The 15,182-nt window shown below is 43.5% G+C and overlaps 1 protein-coding gene across 2 annotated transcripts in view; it reads right to left on the bottom strand.

The window, feature by feature from the left end:
• LOC140194845 (cyclin-dependent kinase 13-like) overlaps positions 1–15,182 on the bottom strand; it is a 127,547-nt gene that overhangs the window by 2,439 nt on the left and 109,926 nt on the right. For both annotated transcript variants that reach the window (XM_072252124.1, XM_072252131.1), the window contains exon 13: positions 10,330–10,782. In XM_072252124.1, coding sequence (XP_072108225.1) covers positions 10,330–10,782 — 453 coding nt within the window. The remainder of the gene's footprint in view (positions 1–10,329; positions 10,783–15,182) is intronic.

The following is a 15,182-nucleotide window of genomic DNA, read 5'->3' as shown; positions in this document are numbered from 1 at the left end:
AGTGGAGGGATGGGTTTGTAAATGTGCTGATGACACAAAGGTTGGGGGTGTTGTGGATAGTGTGGAGGGCTATCAGAGGTTACAGCGGGACATCGATAGGATGCAAAACTGGGCTGAGAAGTGGCAGATGGAGTTCAACCCAGATAAGTGTGAAGTGGTTAATTTTGGTAGGTCAAATATGATGGCAGAATATAGTATTAATGGTAAGACTCTTGGCAGTATGGAGGATCAGAGGGATCTTGGGGTCCGAGTCCATAGGACGCTCAAAGCAGCTGTGCAGGTTGATGCTGTGGTTAAGAAAGCATACAGTGCATTGGCCTTCATTAATCATGGAATTAAATTTAGAAGCTGAGAGGTAATGTTGCAGCTACATAGGACCCTGGTCAGACCCCACTTGGAGTACTGTGCCAGTTCTGGTCGCCTCACTAAGGAAGGATGTGGAAGCCATAGAAAGGGTGCAGAGGAGATTTACAAGGATGTTGCCCGGATTGGGGATCATGCCTTATGAGAATAGGTTGAGTGAACTCGGCCTTTTCTCTTTGGAGTGACAGAGGATGAGAGATGACCTGATCGAGGTATTTAAGATGATGAAAGGCATTGATCGTGTGGACAGTCAAAGAGGCTTTTTCCCAGGGCTGAAATGGTTGCCACAAGAGGACACAGGTTTAAAGTGCTGGGGAGTAGGTACAGAGGAGATGTCAGGGGTAAGTTTTTTCACTCATAGAGTGGTGAGTGCATGGAATGGGCTGCCGGCAATGGTGGTGGAGGCAGATAAAATAGGGTCTTTTAAGAGACTTCTGGATAGGTATATGGAGCTTAGAAAAATAGAGGGCTGTGGGGAAATCTAGTAATTTCTAAGATTGGGACATGTTCAGCACAACTTTGTGAGCCAAAGGGCCTGTATTAAGCTGTAGGTTTTCTATGTTTCTATATCGAAAAGGATGAATACAGAGCTGAAGGTGTTATATTTGAATGTGTGCAGTACATGGAATAAAGTAGATGAACTTGTAGCACAGTTGCAGATTGGCAGGTAAGATGTTGTATTATGAATTATGGCTGGAAGAAGATTATAGCTTGGAGCTTAATGTAAGGATACATATTCTATCAAAAGGACAAGCAGGAAGTCAGAAGGGCTCCCATGAAGGACAACAGGTGGCTGAAGAGATTGAGGAGGTATTAGTAATGATCTGTCAAGAATCACTAGACTTTGGAATGATTCCAGAAGACCATAAAATTGCAAATGTCACTCCACTCTTCAAAAAGGAGGGAAACTATAGGTCAGATGTCTGACCAAAGTGGTTGAGAAGATGTTGGAGATGATTGTTGAGGATAAGGTCTCAGGGTACATGATAAAATAGGCCATAGTCAGCATGGCTTCCTCAAGGAAAAATCTTGCCTGACAAATCTGTTGGAATTCTTTGACGAAATAACAGGCAGGGTAGACGAAGAAGAATTGGTTGATGTTGTGTACTTGTTTTTTCAGAAGGCCTTTGACAAGGTGCCACACATGAGGCTTGGCTCTGGGCAAGTTGACTGGGTAAGGTTCTGTTAAGTTACCCCTTTTTCTTACTGTCAGGGGTACTCAGTGTAGTTTAAATGGCCAATTTGTGTCCTTCATGTTGGATTTTGGAGACCTGGGAGACCCAGAGATTCAGAAGGAACTACATCTGCATGAAGTGCATCCAGCTGCAGCTCCTTGAAGACCGTGATAGGGATCTGAAGCAGCAGCTGGATGACCTTTGGCTTGCATGGGAGAGTGAGATCATCAATTGGAGTGACAGGGTAGTAGTCTGCGCAGAGCATACTTGTGGCCATTCCTCTCAAAGGTAAGTATACTGTTGTGGGGGATGACCACCCAGGGGAATACCATGGAGACCAGGTTACTGGACTGAGCATGGGTCCGTGGTACAGAACAGAAAGTGGAAGAAGAGAGGAGCAGTAGTGATAGGGGACTCAATGGTCAGAGGAACAGACAGGGGATCCTGTGAATGTTAACAAGAAACCCGAATGGTATGCTGCCTCCCAGGTGCCAGGGTCAGGGACGTCTCAGATTGCGTCCACAGCATTTTGGAGGGAGAGAGAGTACAGCCAGATGTCTTGGTACATATTGGTATCAATGACATAGGAAGGAAAAGCAAAGAGGTCCTGAAGAGAGAATTTAGAGAACTAGGCAGAAAGCTGAGAAGCAGGACCTCTAGGGTATTAATTTCTGGATTTTACCTTTGCCACCCACGCACCAGTGAGGGATGATTTGGCAGATAAATGCGTGCCTAAGAAGCTGGCGCAGGGGGCAGAGCTTCAGGTTCTTGGATCATTGGGATCTCTTCTGAGGCTATGTCCACACTACGCCGGATAATATTGAAAACGAAGCTTTTGCTCTTCGTTTTGACCCTCTGCCCACATTGAAACGGCGTTTTCATCCCCCGAAAATGGAGCTTTTCTAAAACACTCTCCAGAGTGTGTAAATTTAAAAACGATTGTTGCGCGTTGTAGTGTGGACGGGGTAAACGGAGATATTTAAAAACACTGTCGTGACAACACCACAACAATGCTTTTTCTGCTTCTGCTTGGTACTGCACAAGCACTGCCGGACGGCTGTTACAACGCGCAGTCGGTGTGAACGGTGTGAGAGTTAAATTGTAAAGTGAGCTTTTTTGACTAGAATCCCTAAATTGGTTTGATTGAGTCTATCTTTAAAAATATTAATGTCAGAAATACTGTGCAGGTCTGGCAGCAGAAGATTCCACTCTCTTGTTGATCTTGGGTAGAGGACGGCTTCATGCATGTGTTGTTTACTTTATTGTCTACGTTAATAGCTTGTTTGGAGTTAAACATCTCCACGTTCTCCACTGCTTTGCTGACTTTGTAGTCGTTTGTAACTCACAGAAACAGCTCAACTTCATTGTCTGTCTAAACAAAGAAGTCTGGTCTGCTTTTTCCAGCGGAGGTTTTCTTCGTATTCCTCGAAGACATTGTTGAAAACTTTCTTTCGCTGTTGTTGTAGGTACTCTAGTTTTTGACCAATGGAAATAGCACAACGCCGCCGCGGAAACGCAAATATTATACCGTTTCCCCTTCGCTTGTTTTCTGTAGATGTGTCTGCGCATGCCCAGTAGGAGTAGATTCGCCCAAATATCCGTTTTAATGTGGACAGAGATATTTTGAAAAACGCCTAGTGTGGACACCTGTCGTTTTTACTCAAAACCAACGTTTTCAAAATTAGCCGGTCTAGTGTGGATGTAGCCTGAGGGAGGCATGATCCGTACAAAAGGGAAGCCTAAACCTGAGTGGAAACAATATTATAAGAGCTGTTGGGGAGGGTTTAAACTAATTTGGCAGGGGGATGGGAAGCAGAGTGAAGGGACTCAGGAAAGGACGCATGGTAAAGAAGATATAATGACTCGATGATTAGCACCACTGCCTGAGTTTGATCCTAATCTTGGGTGAGGCCTATTCTCCTTTGTAATAATAGCCCACTGCTGCATGCCAGAGATGTGATGACTGATAAATTAAGTGGCTATTATATAAAGAGACTGATGTGGAAGGGAACCAGGATGGCAAAATGGGCGTTAAAGAAAGAAAATGTGGAAATGCACATTAGTATCAGTAAAGCAGAGGTTAAGTGTGTAATCTGGGAAAAAGTCAACTGAACGTGGCAAGAAAGATGGGACAGGGAGGGGAAAGGGAGGCATTTATATCAAATACAAAAGAGTGTTGCAGTTACTAGGGTAGGTAATGGAAACAGAAGAGAGGAAACCGTGTGGACTAGGTTAAGGCTGGGGCACTGTGCATTAAACAAAACATTGAAAATGATAGGGAAACACCAGACAGGATTGTGTGAGGAATGTCAGGAAGAGGAGTCAGTAAACATGTAGTTTTGTGTTGCAGGAAGTATGGGATACAGAGAGATATGATGAGAAATAAATTAAGGGAGTTGGGGATGCAGGAATTCACATTAAAAGGGTTGCTGGGCATGGGTGACAGAGCACAAGTCCGGGTATTTTTAGCGTTTTTAAGGGGTACAGGGGTTTTTTATAGAATATGACGAATAAACAGGAATAGGATACTAGGATGGTCAAAGATGGGAGGGTGAAGTGTAGGTTTGTATGTATATATATGTATATATGTGTGTGTGTGTGTGTGTGTGTGTGTGTGTGTGTGTGTGTGTGTGTGTGTGTGTGTGTGTGTGTGTGTGTGCGCGCATGCGCGCGCGATAGGGTGAAGGGATTTAGAATATATGTCTAGTGCACATTCTGGAGCAGAGGGTGGCGGTAATGCACCATTAAGCTAGATGCCAACCGCCATAAAACAAGATACAGACAGACAGGGAACCAGGAGTCTTTCTGTGGGCAGAGGTAGGGGAAGGAACAGTGGGAATGTTGGGCAGGATAGCTGAATGCTCCTCTTGCAGGATGTGGAGAGCCAGGGAGACCTCCAGTCTCCCTGACAACTACACCTGCAAGAATTGCATCCAGCTGCAGCTTCTAACACCCTGTGTTAAGTAACATAGAAACATAAAAAATAGGTGCAGGAGTAGGCCATTCAGCCCTTCGAGCCTGCACCGCCATTTATTATGATCATGGCTGATCATCCAACTCAGAACCCCGCCCCAGCCTTCCCTCCATACCCCCTGATCCCCTTAGCCACAAGGTCCATTTCTAACTCCCTCTTAAATATAGCCAATGAACTGGCCTCAACTGTTTCCTGTGGCAGAGAATTCCACAGATTCACCACTCTCTGTGTGAAGAAGTTTTTCCTAATCTCGGTCCTAAAAGGCTTCCCCTTTATCCTCAAACTGTGGCCCCTTGTTCTGGACTTCCCCAACATCGGGAACAGTCTTCCTGCATCTAGCCTGTCCAATCCCTTTAGGATTTTATATGTTTCAATCAGATCCCCCCCTCAATCTTCTAAATTCCAACGAGTACAAGCCCAGTTCATCCAGTCTTTCTTCATATGTAAGTCCTGCCATCCCAGGAATCAATCTGGTGAACCTTCTTTGTACTCCCTCTATGGCAAGGATGTCTTTCCTCAGATTAGGGGACCAAAACTGCACACAATACTCCAGGTGTGGTCTCACCAAGGCCTTGTACAACTGCAGTAGTACCTCCCTGCTCCTGTACTCGAATCCTCTCGCCATAAATGCCAGCATACCATTCGCCTTTTTCACCACCTGCCGTACCTGCATGCCCACTTTCAATGACTGGTGTATAATGACACCCAGGTCTCGTTGCACCTCCCCTTTTCCGAATCGGCCACCATTCAGATAATAATCTGTTTTCCTATTTTTGCCACCAAAGTGGATAACTTCACATTTATCCACATTAAATTGCATCTGCCATGAATTTGCCCACTCACCCAACCTATCCAAGTCACCCTGCATCCTCTTAGCATCCTCCTCACAGCTAACACTGCCGCCCAGCTTCATGTCATCCGCAAACTTGGAGATGCTGCATTTAATTCCCTCATCCAAGTCATTTATATTGTAAACAACTGGGGTCCCAGCACTGAGCCTTGCGGTACCCCACTAGTCACTGCCTGCCATTCTGAAAAGGTCTTGTTTATTCCCACTCTTTGCTTCCTGTCTGCTAACCAATTCTCCATCCACATCAATACCTTACCCCCAATACCGTGTGCTTTAAGTTTGCACACTAATCTCCTGTGTGGGACCTTGTCAAAAGCCTTTGAAAATCCAAATATACCACATCCACTGGTTCTCCTCTAGTTGGAGCTGGAACTGGATAAACTCCAGATTATTTGGGAGGGTGGTGGTGGTTGATAAAACAGGATATACAGGAAGGTGCAGGATACAGGTAACCGGTTGACCATCAGGAGGGGGAAAGGGGGTAGGTAGCTAGTGCAGAGAACCCCTGTTGCCGATCCCCTCACTATGTATACTGTTGGGGGGGCGGGGGGGGGAGATGAAAGTCACAGCAGTCAGGACTCTGCAGCTCAGAAAGGAAGGAGTGAGAACAGGCAAGCTGTAGTGATAGAGGATTCATCAATTAGGGAAACAGAAAGGAGGTTCTATGGATGAGACGAGATTCCTGGATGGTTTGTTGCCTCCCAGACACCTGGGCCAGGAACATCTCAGATCGAGTCCGCCGCATTCTCAAGTGGGAGGGTGAGCAGATAGAGGTCATGGTCCATTTTGGTACCAATGACATAGGTAGGGAAGGTGATGAGATCTTGCAAAGTAAGCTCAGGAAGTTAGGTGCTAAGGAAAAGGACAGGACCTCCAGGGTTGCAATCTAGGATTGCTACCTGTGCCACATGCTACTGAGGCCAGACTTAGGAAGATCGTCCAGTTTAACATGTGGCTAAGGAGAGGGCTTCAGAATTTTGGATCATAGGGCTCTCTTCCTGGGAAGGTGGGACCTGTACAGGCGGAGAAGACGCTTAAACTAGACTTGCATAGTGGAGGGGTTGTAGAGAAAGATGTTGTTAAGGCTAAGTCCAGAATTGAAAAGTTGAGCATGGTGGGACTAATGTTCCAAGTTGTGTATATTCCAAAGCAATGAGTATTGTAAGTAAAGCAATGGATCAGCACACGTTGTAGTCATTAGTGAGACTTGGTTACAAGTAGGGACAAGTTTGACAGCGCAATATTCCAGGGTTCTGTTGTTTAAGACATGATAGAGTAGGAGAGATTAAAAGGGGAGGAGTGGCATTACTGTCAGGGAAAATAGCACAGTAGTGCTCAGACAGGACAGACTAGAAAATTCATCTATTGAGGCTCTATGGGTGGAGCTGACAAATAAAGTAGGGATGATCATGTTAATGAGACCACCAAACGGTCCACGGGATTTAGAAGAGCAAATTTGTAAAGAGATTACAGACAAAGAGAAACGAAGTTGTAATATTAGATGATCTTAACTTCCACATATTGACTGGGACTCCCATACTGTAAAAAGTCTAGATGGGCAAGGGTTTATCAAATGGGTTCAGGAAAGTTTCCTTAAGCAGTACATGGAAGTCCCAACTAGAGAGAGTGCAATACCAGATCTCCTAAAACGAATGAGACAGGGCAAGTGACAAAAGTCTGTGTAGGGGAACACTTTGTACCTAGTGATCATAATGCCATTAGTTTCAAGATAATTATGGAAAAGAACAGGTCTGGTCCACACGTTGAGAAAGGCCAATTTTGATGGTATCAAAAAGGAACTGAAAGTGTGGATTGGGACAGGTTGATTTCTGGCAGGTGTACATGGTAAGAGGGAAGTCTTCAAAAGTAAAAATTTGAGAGTAAAGTTTGGATGTTCCTGTCAGAATGAAAGGCAAGCATAACAAGTTTAGGAAACCTTGGTTTTTGAGAGATATTGAGGGTCTCGTTAAGAAAAAGGAGATGCATAGCAGGTATAGGCAGGAAGGACCAAATCAGTAGAGTTGAAAGAAAGCTTGAAGTTATTCGAGCAGACAAGGTGAAGGAGAATCCCAAGGGCTTCTACAGGTATATTAACAGCAAAAGGATAGCAAAGGACAAAACTGGTCCTCTGAAAGATTAGAATGATATTCTATACATGGAGCCAAAAACAAAAAATGGGATATCTTAAATGGTTTGTTTTTGCATCTGTATTTAACTGGGAGAAGGGAACAGAGTCTATAGAAGCGTAGAAAGCAGCAGAGGGCCTGAACCATATACAGATTGCAAAACAGGAACACATACAAAATGCTGGAAGAACTCAACAGGTCAAGCAGCATCCATAGATAAATAATCGATGTTTCGAGCTGAGATTCTTCCTCAGGACTGGAAAGGAAAGTGGAAAGACATCAGAATAAAAAGGTGGGGAGAGGGGAAGAAGGATAGCTAGAAGGTGATAGGTGAAGTCAAGTGGGCAAAAAAAGGTAAAGGGCTGGAGAGGAAAGAACTGATAGAGAAGAGTGGACCATAGGAGAAAAGGAAGGTGGTGTAGAACTAGGGGAGGTGATAGACAAGACGGCAGAGACCACAGTGGGGGATAGAAGAGGGGAGGAGGAGAGAATTTTTTTTTGTTACCGAAAGGAGAAATCAATACACATGCCACCATGTTGGAGGCTACCCAGACAGAATACAGGCTGTTGTTGTTCCTCCAAGAGTGACCTCATCATGACACAAGAGGAGGCAATGTCTGAATGGGAGTGGGAATGGGAATTAAAATGTTTGGCCACTGGGAAGTTCTGCTTTTGACGGATGGAGCGAAGATGCTCAACAAAGCAGTCCCCAAATTTACAACAGGTCTCACCAATGTAGAGGCCGCATCAGGAGCACTGGACACAGTAGACTACCCCAGCAAATTGGCAGGTGAAGTGTTGCCTCACCTGGAATGACTGTTTAGGGCCCTGAACTGAGGTGAATGGGCAGGTGCAACAGTTAGACTGCTTGCAAAATAAGTGCCAGGAGGTAGATTAACGGGGGAAGTGCAAATGAACAAGGAAATCACGGAAGGTGTGATCCCCACGGAAAGCAGAGTGGACAGATAATTTGGTGGTGGGATCCCTTTGGAGATGGCGAAAGCAGTGAAGAATGATGTGTTGGATGTGGTGGTTCATGGGATGATTGGTAAGAACAAGGGGAACTCTATCACTGAAGATGCGGTGAGCACGGATGTTCAGGAAATAGAGGAGGTACGGTGAGAGTGGTATCAATGGGAAACCCTGTTCTTTGAAGGAGGAGGACATCTCTGGTGGGAAGAGGTTTAGTCAGGGCAGCCATAGTAATCAGATTTATGAAAAATGTCAGTCAACTGTTTGTCTCCAGAGATGGAGACAAATCAAGAAAGGGGAGAGAAGTGCCAGAAATAAACCAAGTGAATTTAAGGGCGGATTGGAGGTTGGAGGCAAGCATGGGTGCATGAAACAGCACCAATGCACATGTGAATGTAGTGGAGGAATCATTCTTGTGAACCTCCTCTGGACCCTCTCCAGAGTTAGTTTGGAGACAGACAGGATATCGAGTGGCCACGAAAGAGAAGCCAGGATGGTATGTTGCCTCGCAGGGACTAGGGTCCAGGATGTCTCAGCGCAGTTACGGAAGAATCGTAAGTGGGAGGGTAAGCAGCCACAGGTTGTACTGCACATTGGCATGAATGACTTAGGTAGAAAGGGGTACAGGTCCTGCACAGTGAATATAGGGAGTTTGGGAACAGGACCTCCAAAGTAGTAATCTCTGGGTTACTCCTAGTAACCCAGGCAGAGCAAGAAAAGGATGGTAGCACAGATGAATGAATGGCTAAGGAAGTGGTGCATGGAGCAGGGTTTCAGATTTCTGGATCATTGGGATCTCTACAGGGAAGGTACGATCTGTTAAGTCACTCCACTCCTTAAGAAGGGATGGAGGCAGAAAAAAGATAAATATAGGCCAGTTAGTCTGACTTCAGTGGCTGGGAAGCTTCTGGAGCCCATTAGTAAGGATGAAGTTTCAGAGTACCTGGAGGTACATAATAAAGTAGGCCAAAGTTAGGTTTCCTTCAGGGGAAAATCTCGCCTGACAAATTTGTTGGAATTCTTTGAGGAAATAACAGGCAAGATAGACAAAGGATGTTGTTTACTTGGATTTTCGGAAGGTCTTTGACAAGGTGCTGCACATGAAGTTGCGTAACAAGGTAAGAGCCCATGATTTTACAGGAAAGATACAAGCATGGATAGAAGATTCTCTTATTAGCAGGAGGCAAAGAGGCAAAGATTGATAAAGGGAGCCTATTCTGGTTGGCTGTAGGTGACAAGAGGTGTTCCACAGGGGTCAGGACTGAGACTGCTTTTTTCACGTTATGTCAATGATTTTGATGACAGAATTGTTGGCTTTGAGGCCAAGTTTTTGGATGATATGAAGATAGGTGAAGGGGCAGGTAGTGTTGAGGAAGCAGCAAGTCTGTAGGACAGATTAGGTGAATGGACAAAGGAAGTGGCAGATGGAATATAGCATAAGTGTATGATTGTACACTTCAGCAGAAGGAATTAAAGGTGTAAATTATTTTCTAAACAGGGAGAAAATGGAATAATCTGAGGTGGAAAGGGACTTGGGAGGCCTTGTGCAGGACTCGCTAAAGGTTAACTTGCCAGTTCAGTCAGTGGTAAGAAGGCAAATGCAACGTTAGCATTCATTTCAAAAGGACAAGAATATAAGAGCAAGGATGTGATGCTGAGGCTTTACAAGGCACTGGTCAGACAACACTAACACTACTGTTAGCAGTTTCGGGCCCCTTATCTAAGAAAAGTTGTGCTTCCATTAGAGGGGCTCCAGAGGAGGTTCATGAGAACTATTCTGGGAATGAAAGGGAGCATTTGATGGCACTGGGCTTGTATTCGCTGGAGGTAAAATAAGTGCAAAGTGAAAGTGAGTGCAGGTTAACGTACCAAGTCCGGCAGGCATGGGTTCAGGAGGATCCGGGGGTTCTGGGGGTTCCGCTGGCACCTCAACTTCAGAAACAGTGCTCTCCGCCTCAGCAACAACTTCCTTTTCTTTTGGCTGAGGTGTCTTAATCAGCTGGGCTAATAAAACGGCCAGTGCACTCTGAATGGCGGTCTGAGCGGAATCAATCTCACTCTTTTGTGGTGGCTGCGTGGGTTGAGGCGGCACAGATGGTGTTACCACTGGTGGCTTCTCGACTTCTTGCTGTTGCTTAGCAGCTGCTGCCAGGACTCCGGCTGGAAGGTTCACTGTGCTGAGCTGCTGCTGAGTCTCCGGATTCACCTTAATATTCAACGCTTGAGCGAGATGTGCCAGGCTAAGACTGTTCTTGGATCTCAACAGGTTCACAAGGATGGCCAGGTCATTCTGGTTTAGTGGCTGTCCAGTACCTTTACTCTCTGCAGAGAAATACACCTCCTTTAAAGCTCAGCAAAAATACAGGACATCTTTAAAATTAAAAGCTTAGCACATATTTTATAGATCTTCGAATACTTCATGCATATTTATAAATACAGAAATTTGATCAGTCATGACAACTTAAGTATTGTGAATGCAGATAAATTTAATGTATTTATTTAGGGATACTGAGTGGAACAGGCCCACACCACCCAGCAACCCACCTTTTTAACCCTAGCCTAAGCACAGGACAAGTTACAACGACCAATTAACCCACTAACTGGTATGACTTTGGAATATGGGAGGAAGCCGAAGCACTGGGAAACAACCTATGCATTCATGGGGAGGATGCACAAACTCCTTACAGATGACAATGGAAATGAATGCCGACACTAAGTTCACTAAGTGATTTAATAACGATGAGAGAGATTAGCTTTATTTGTCACACAAATATTGAAACATACAGTGAAATGCGTTGCTTGTGTCAACGATCAACAGTATGAGGATGTGTCAGCAGCCAGCAAGTATTGCCATGCTTTCATTGTCAACTTATCATTCACTGACCATAACTCATTTGTCTTTGGAATATGGGAGGAAACTGGAGCACCTGGAGGAAACCCACATAGTTACAGGGAGAATGTACAAACTGTACGGACAGCAGCAAGAATTGAACCAATTGTTGGCACTGTACAGCGTAATGCTATCTGCTACACACAGAATATAATGTGATCAAACTCAGTTAAGCTAATCAAAGGTGGTGACCCTTAAAGTGCAACAAAGCACATTAGCACGATGATAATTGGGGATTAGAACAGAAAGGATCCTTATTCAGTACGCCATTTATCCGGCAGCAGGGCCTAGGATACTGCAGTACATTGTATAGGAGAGTCAAAAACCTTATTCATATTAAAACTAATGACCTAGAAAGAAAGATGGCAGAGGTCCTAAAGGAACTAGAAATCCCAGGACTTCAAGCAATCTTTTGGTTACCTCAGTGCCACTTACTTGTGAGATTAAGTTGTGCAGGCTTTGCCATTGGTAACATATTGGTGTCAGCATGAATTTAATCACATCTGACCAAAAAACATAGGAACAGAATTAGGCCATTCAGCCCATCAAGTCTATGCTGCAGTTCGATCTTGACAGATTTATTTTCTCTCTCCTCCTCCTGTCTTCCACTCATAACCTTTTATGACCTTATTAATCAAGAACCTATCAACTGCTGCTATAAATAAACACTATGACTGGGCCTCCACAGCAATCTCTGGCAATGAATTAAACAAATTCAACACTAGATAAAGAAAATTCTCATCTATTCTAAACATTCTTCTATTCTGAGGCTATGCCTTCTAGTCCAATACTCTCCACATCTATTCTATCCAGGTATTTCAATATTTGATAGGTTTCAATGAGATTCCCCCCTCATTCTTCTAAAGTCCAACAAGTACAAGTCCATAGCCAAACACTCCTCATACGTTACATTTAAACACAAGAAGGACTATTATTCTTGCATATTGGATAATTAAAGCTGTGGCAGACATCTAGATATATCACTTAAAAGTATTGAAAACTGAGGGACACCACTCAATTTAAATAATTGGAGCAAACCAGAGGGTTTCAGCCAAACACGCTAATTGGTAGGTAAATTGCCACAGTTAACTGTCACTTGAATTGGGAGATTTGATAGTGATGTAAAATGTAACGAAAGATTGAAGCAGATGGATGTTTAATAGATATTACAGAAGTGATAGGCCAAGAAGCCAGTTTCTGTTTTATATAACTGTGAGAGTTAGGTGGATTATCAAAAACAGTTCATTTTGGAGCAAGTGCAAATGCATGAAGTGGTTACTATGGTTGTGAGTGATTACTTGCAATTGTGATAAGGGACTCCAAGTTTTTTTTAAAAGTACTTGCTGTCACCAAGCATAATGCATTCAGAAAAGGGGGAAAAAAAAGTGAAATTAAGGAAATCTTAGTTTAGTGCCAAAGGCAAGTTTTTTTAAAACATCATAGTGGGTGCATGGAATGCCCTGCCATTCAATAAGATCATGGCTGATCTGGCCATGGACTCATCTCCACCTACCTGCCTTTTCCCCATAACCCTTAATTCCCTTACTACGCAAAAAGCTATCCAACCTGGTCTTAAATATATTTACTGAGGTAGTCTCCACTGCTTCATTGGGCAGAGAATTCCACAGATTTAGCAGTTTCTGGGAAAAGCAATTCCTCATAATCTCAGGCCTAAATTTACTCCCCCAAATCTTGAGGCTATGTCCCCCAGTTCTCGCCTCACCTATCAGTGGAAACAACTTTCCTACCTCTATCTTATCTAACCCTTTCATAATTTTATGTGTTTCTATGAGATCTCCTCTCATCCTTCTGAATTCCAGCAAGTCCAGTCCCAGGCGACTCAATCTCTCCTCATGGTCTAACCCCCTCATCTCTGGAATTAACCTGGTGAACTTCCTCTGCACTGCCTCCAAAGCCAGTACATCCCTCAAGTAAGGAAACAGAATTGCACACAGTACCCCAAGGTGCAGCCTCACCAGTACCCTGTACAGTTGCAGCATAACCTTCCCTCTCTTAAATTCAATTCCTATAGCAATAAGGCCAATTTTCCATTTGCGTTCTTGATGGCCTGCTGTACCTGCAAACCAACCTTTTGTGATTCATGCAAAGGCACTCACAAGTCCCTCTGCACAGCAACAAGCTACAATTTTTTACCATTTGAATAATAATCTGCTCTTCCATTTTTCCTTCCAAAGTGGATGACCTTGCATTTACCAACACTGTACTCCATCTGCCAGACCCTTGCCCGCTCACTTAACCTATCTACATCTCTCTGCAGACTCTCCATATTTATTACACAATTTACTTTTCCACTCAATTTATGGTAGAGGCAAATACATTAATGATATTTTAAGAAACTCTGGCATGTAGATGATAGAAATAGAAAAATGGAGAGTTATGTACGAGGGAAGAGTTCAATTGATCTTGGAGTAGGTTAAAAGGTTGGCCTGTACTGTGCGGTAATATTCTCAGTTCTATGTTAACAGGGCTTAAAAGAGAAAATGTATGGGGGAGTGGGGGGTGGTGTCAAAGAGACCATTTGGTTGAAGTGAAGGAATAATAAAGTAGCTATTATGCTAATAATTAGAATATTTTTATCAAATAATGGAAAGTAGAAAAGTTTTGCATGTAAATTACCAATATAAACTGAATACCTTGCAAATTTAACAATTCCAACATCAAATGAAATATTTAGCAGAGATAGGTAGAGTCAGAATCTTGTTCCCAGGGTAGAAATGTCAAATATCAGAGGACACATTTTTAAGGCTGGAGTAGGGTCGTTTATAGGGGTGTAAGGGACAAGTTTAAAAAACACCACACCATAGGATGGTTAGTTGCCTGGAATTGGTTACCAGGGAAATCGTGGAAACAAAGCTTGGTGGAATTCAGGATAGACATGGGAATACGAGGGAAATTGAGGGATATGGATGGACGACATTTGCCTCACAATGCTGCAGTAATCGTGATGCCAATGGCATCTTGATCAGTACAGCATTGTGGCCCAAATGGTCTGTCTAGTGCTGTACTGTTCTATATTCTAAGGCAAGAGAGAAAGAGCGGAACTTTTGATTTACAAGAGGAGGTGGCAATTTTTAAGTATAGTCCAAGGAAGTGGAGAATGTTGGAGTTGAAGAGCCCATGTTTTTGAGGTGGGGGGGGGAGCAAGACAGAGAAAAGAATGTCTGACCATTGCACCAAAGAATTTAAACCAACAGCAAGTGGATTGTTAGTGCTGATGGGTCCATTTAGGACCAAACTGGATTTCTATTAATGTAGGCAGAAAATACAGTTGAGCTCATACATGAATACCTTGCATCAACATCTATTAAAAAGGACTTTGCCAAAGCTGCAGTAAACTCAGATTCAATAATTATTGGGTAGGATAAAAATAGAGTTGCTAGGAAGGTTGTTGGCACTGTTATCTGGTCCAGGTGGGAAAATCTTCCACTTCTGCTCAAATACAGGAAAAGAAGAAAGAGAAGCATGAATCTAGGAATTATAGTCCTATCAGTGGATGAGCTTTTCAAAGCCTTCTTAGAATAATAAGCTGTCAGACACTTGGATCAATAGATGAAGAGATCAGTATATGGAAGATTCAGTAAGGGAAATCATTACAACTAACTGGACTGAATCTCTTGATGAGGTTAGTGCAGCTAATCTATATTCAGGAGATTCTGGTTAATAGGGCCATTGGTTAATCAGGGCAGCCACTTATTTGGGACAAATCAAATTGAGAAAATAGCAGGATTCCTTTCATTTATTTGGGATACTATGCCACTTAATTAGGGCAGGAAACTGTTACTGAACAGTTTCTAACTAGTGTCTACTGCAT

Source organism: Mobula birostris, chromosome 1, assembly GCF_030028105.1.
Source record: "Mobula birostris isolate sMobBir1 chromosome 1, sMobBir1.hap1, whole genome shotgun sequence".
Taxonomy (NCBI): Eukaryota; Metazoa; Chordata; class Chondrichthyes; order Myliobatiformes; family Myliobatidae; genus Mobula; species Mobula birostris.
Note: the sequence above shows the minus strand (reverse complement) of the source record. Positions and strands in the feature narration are given on the sequence as shown.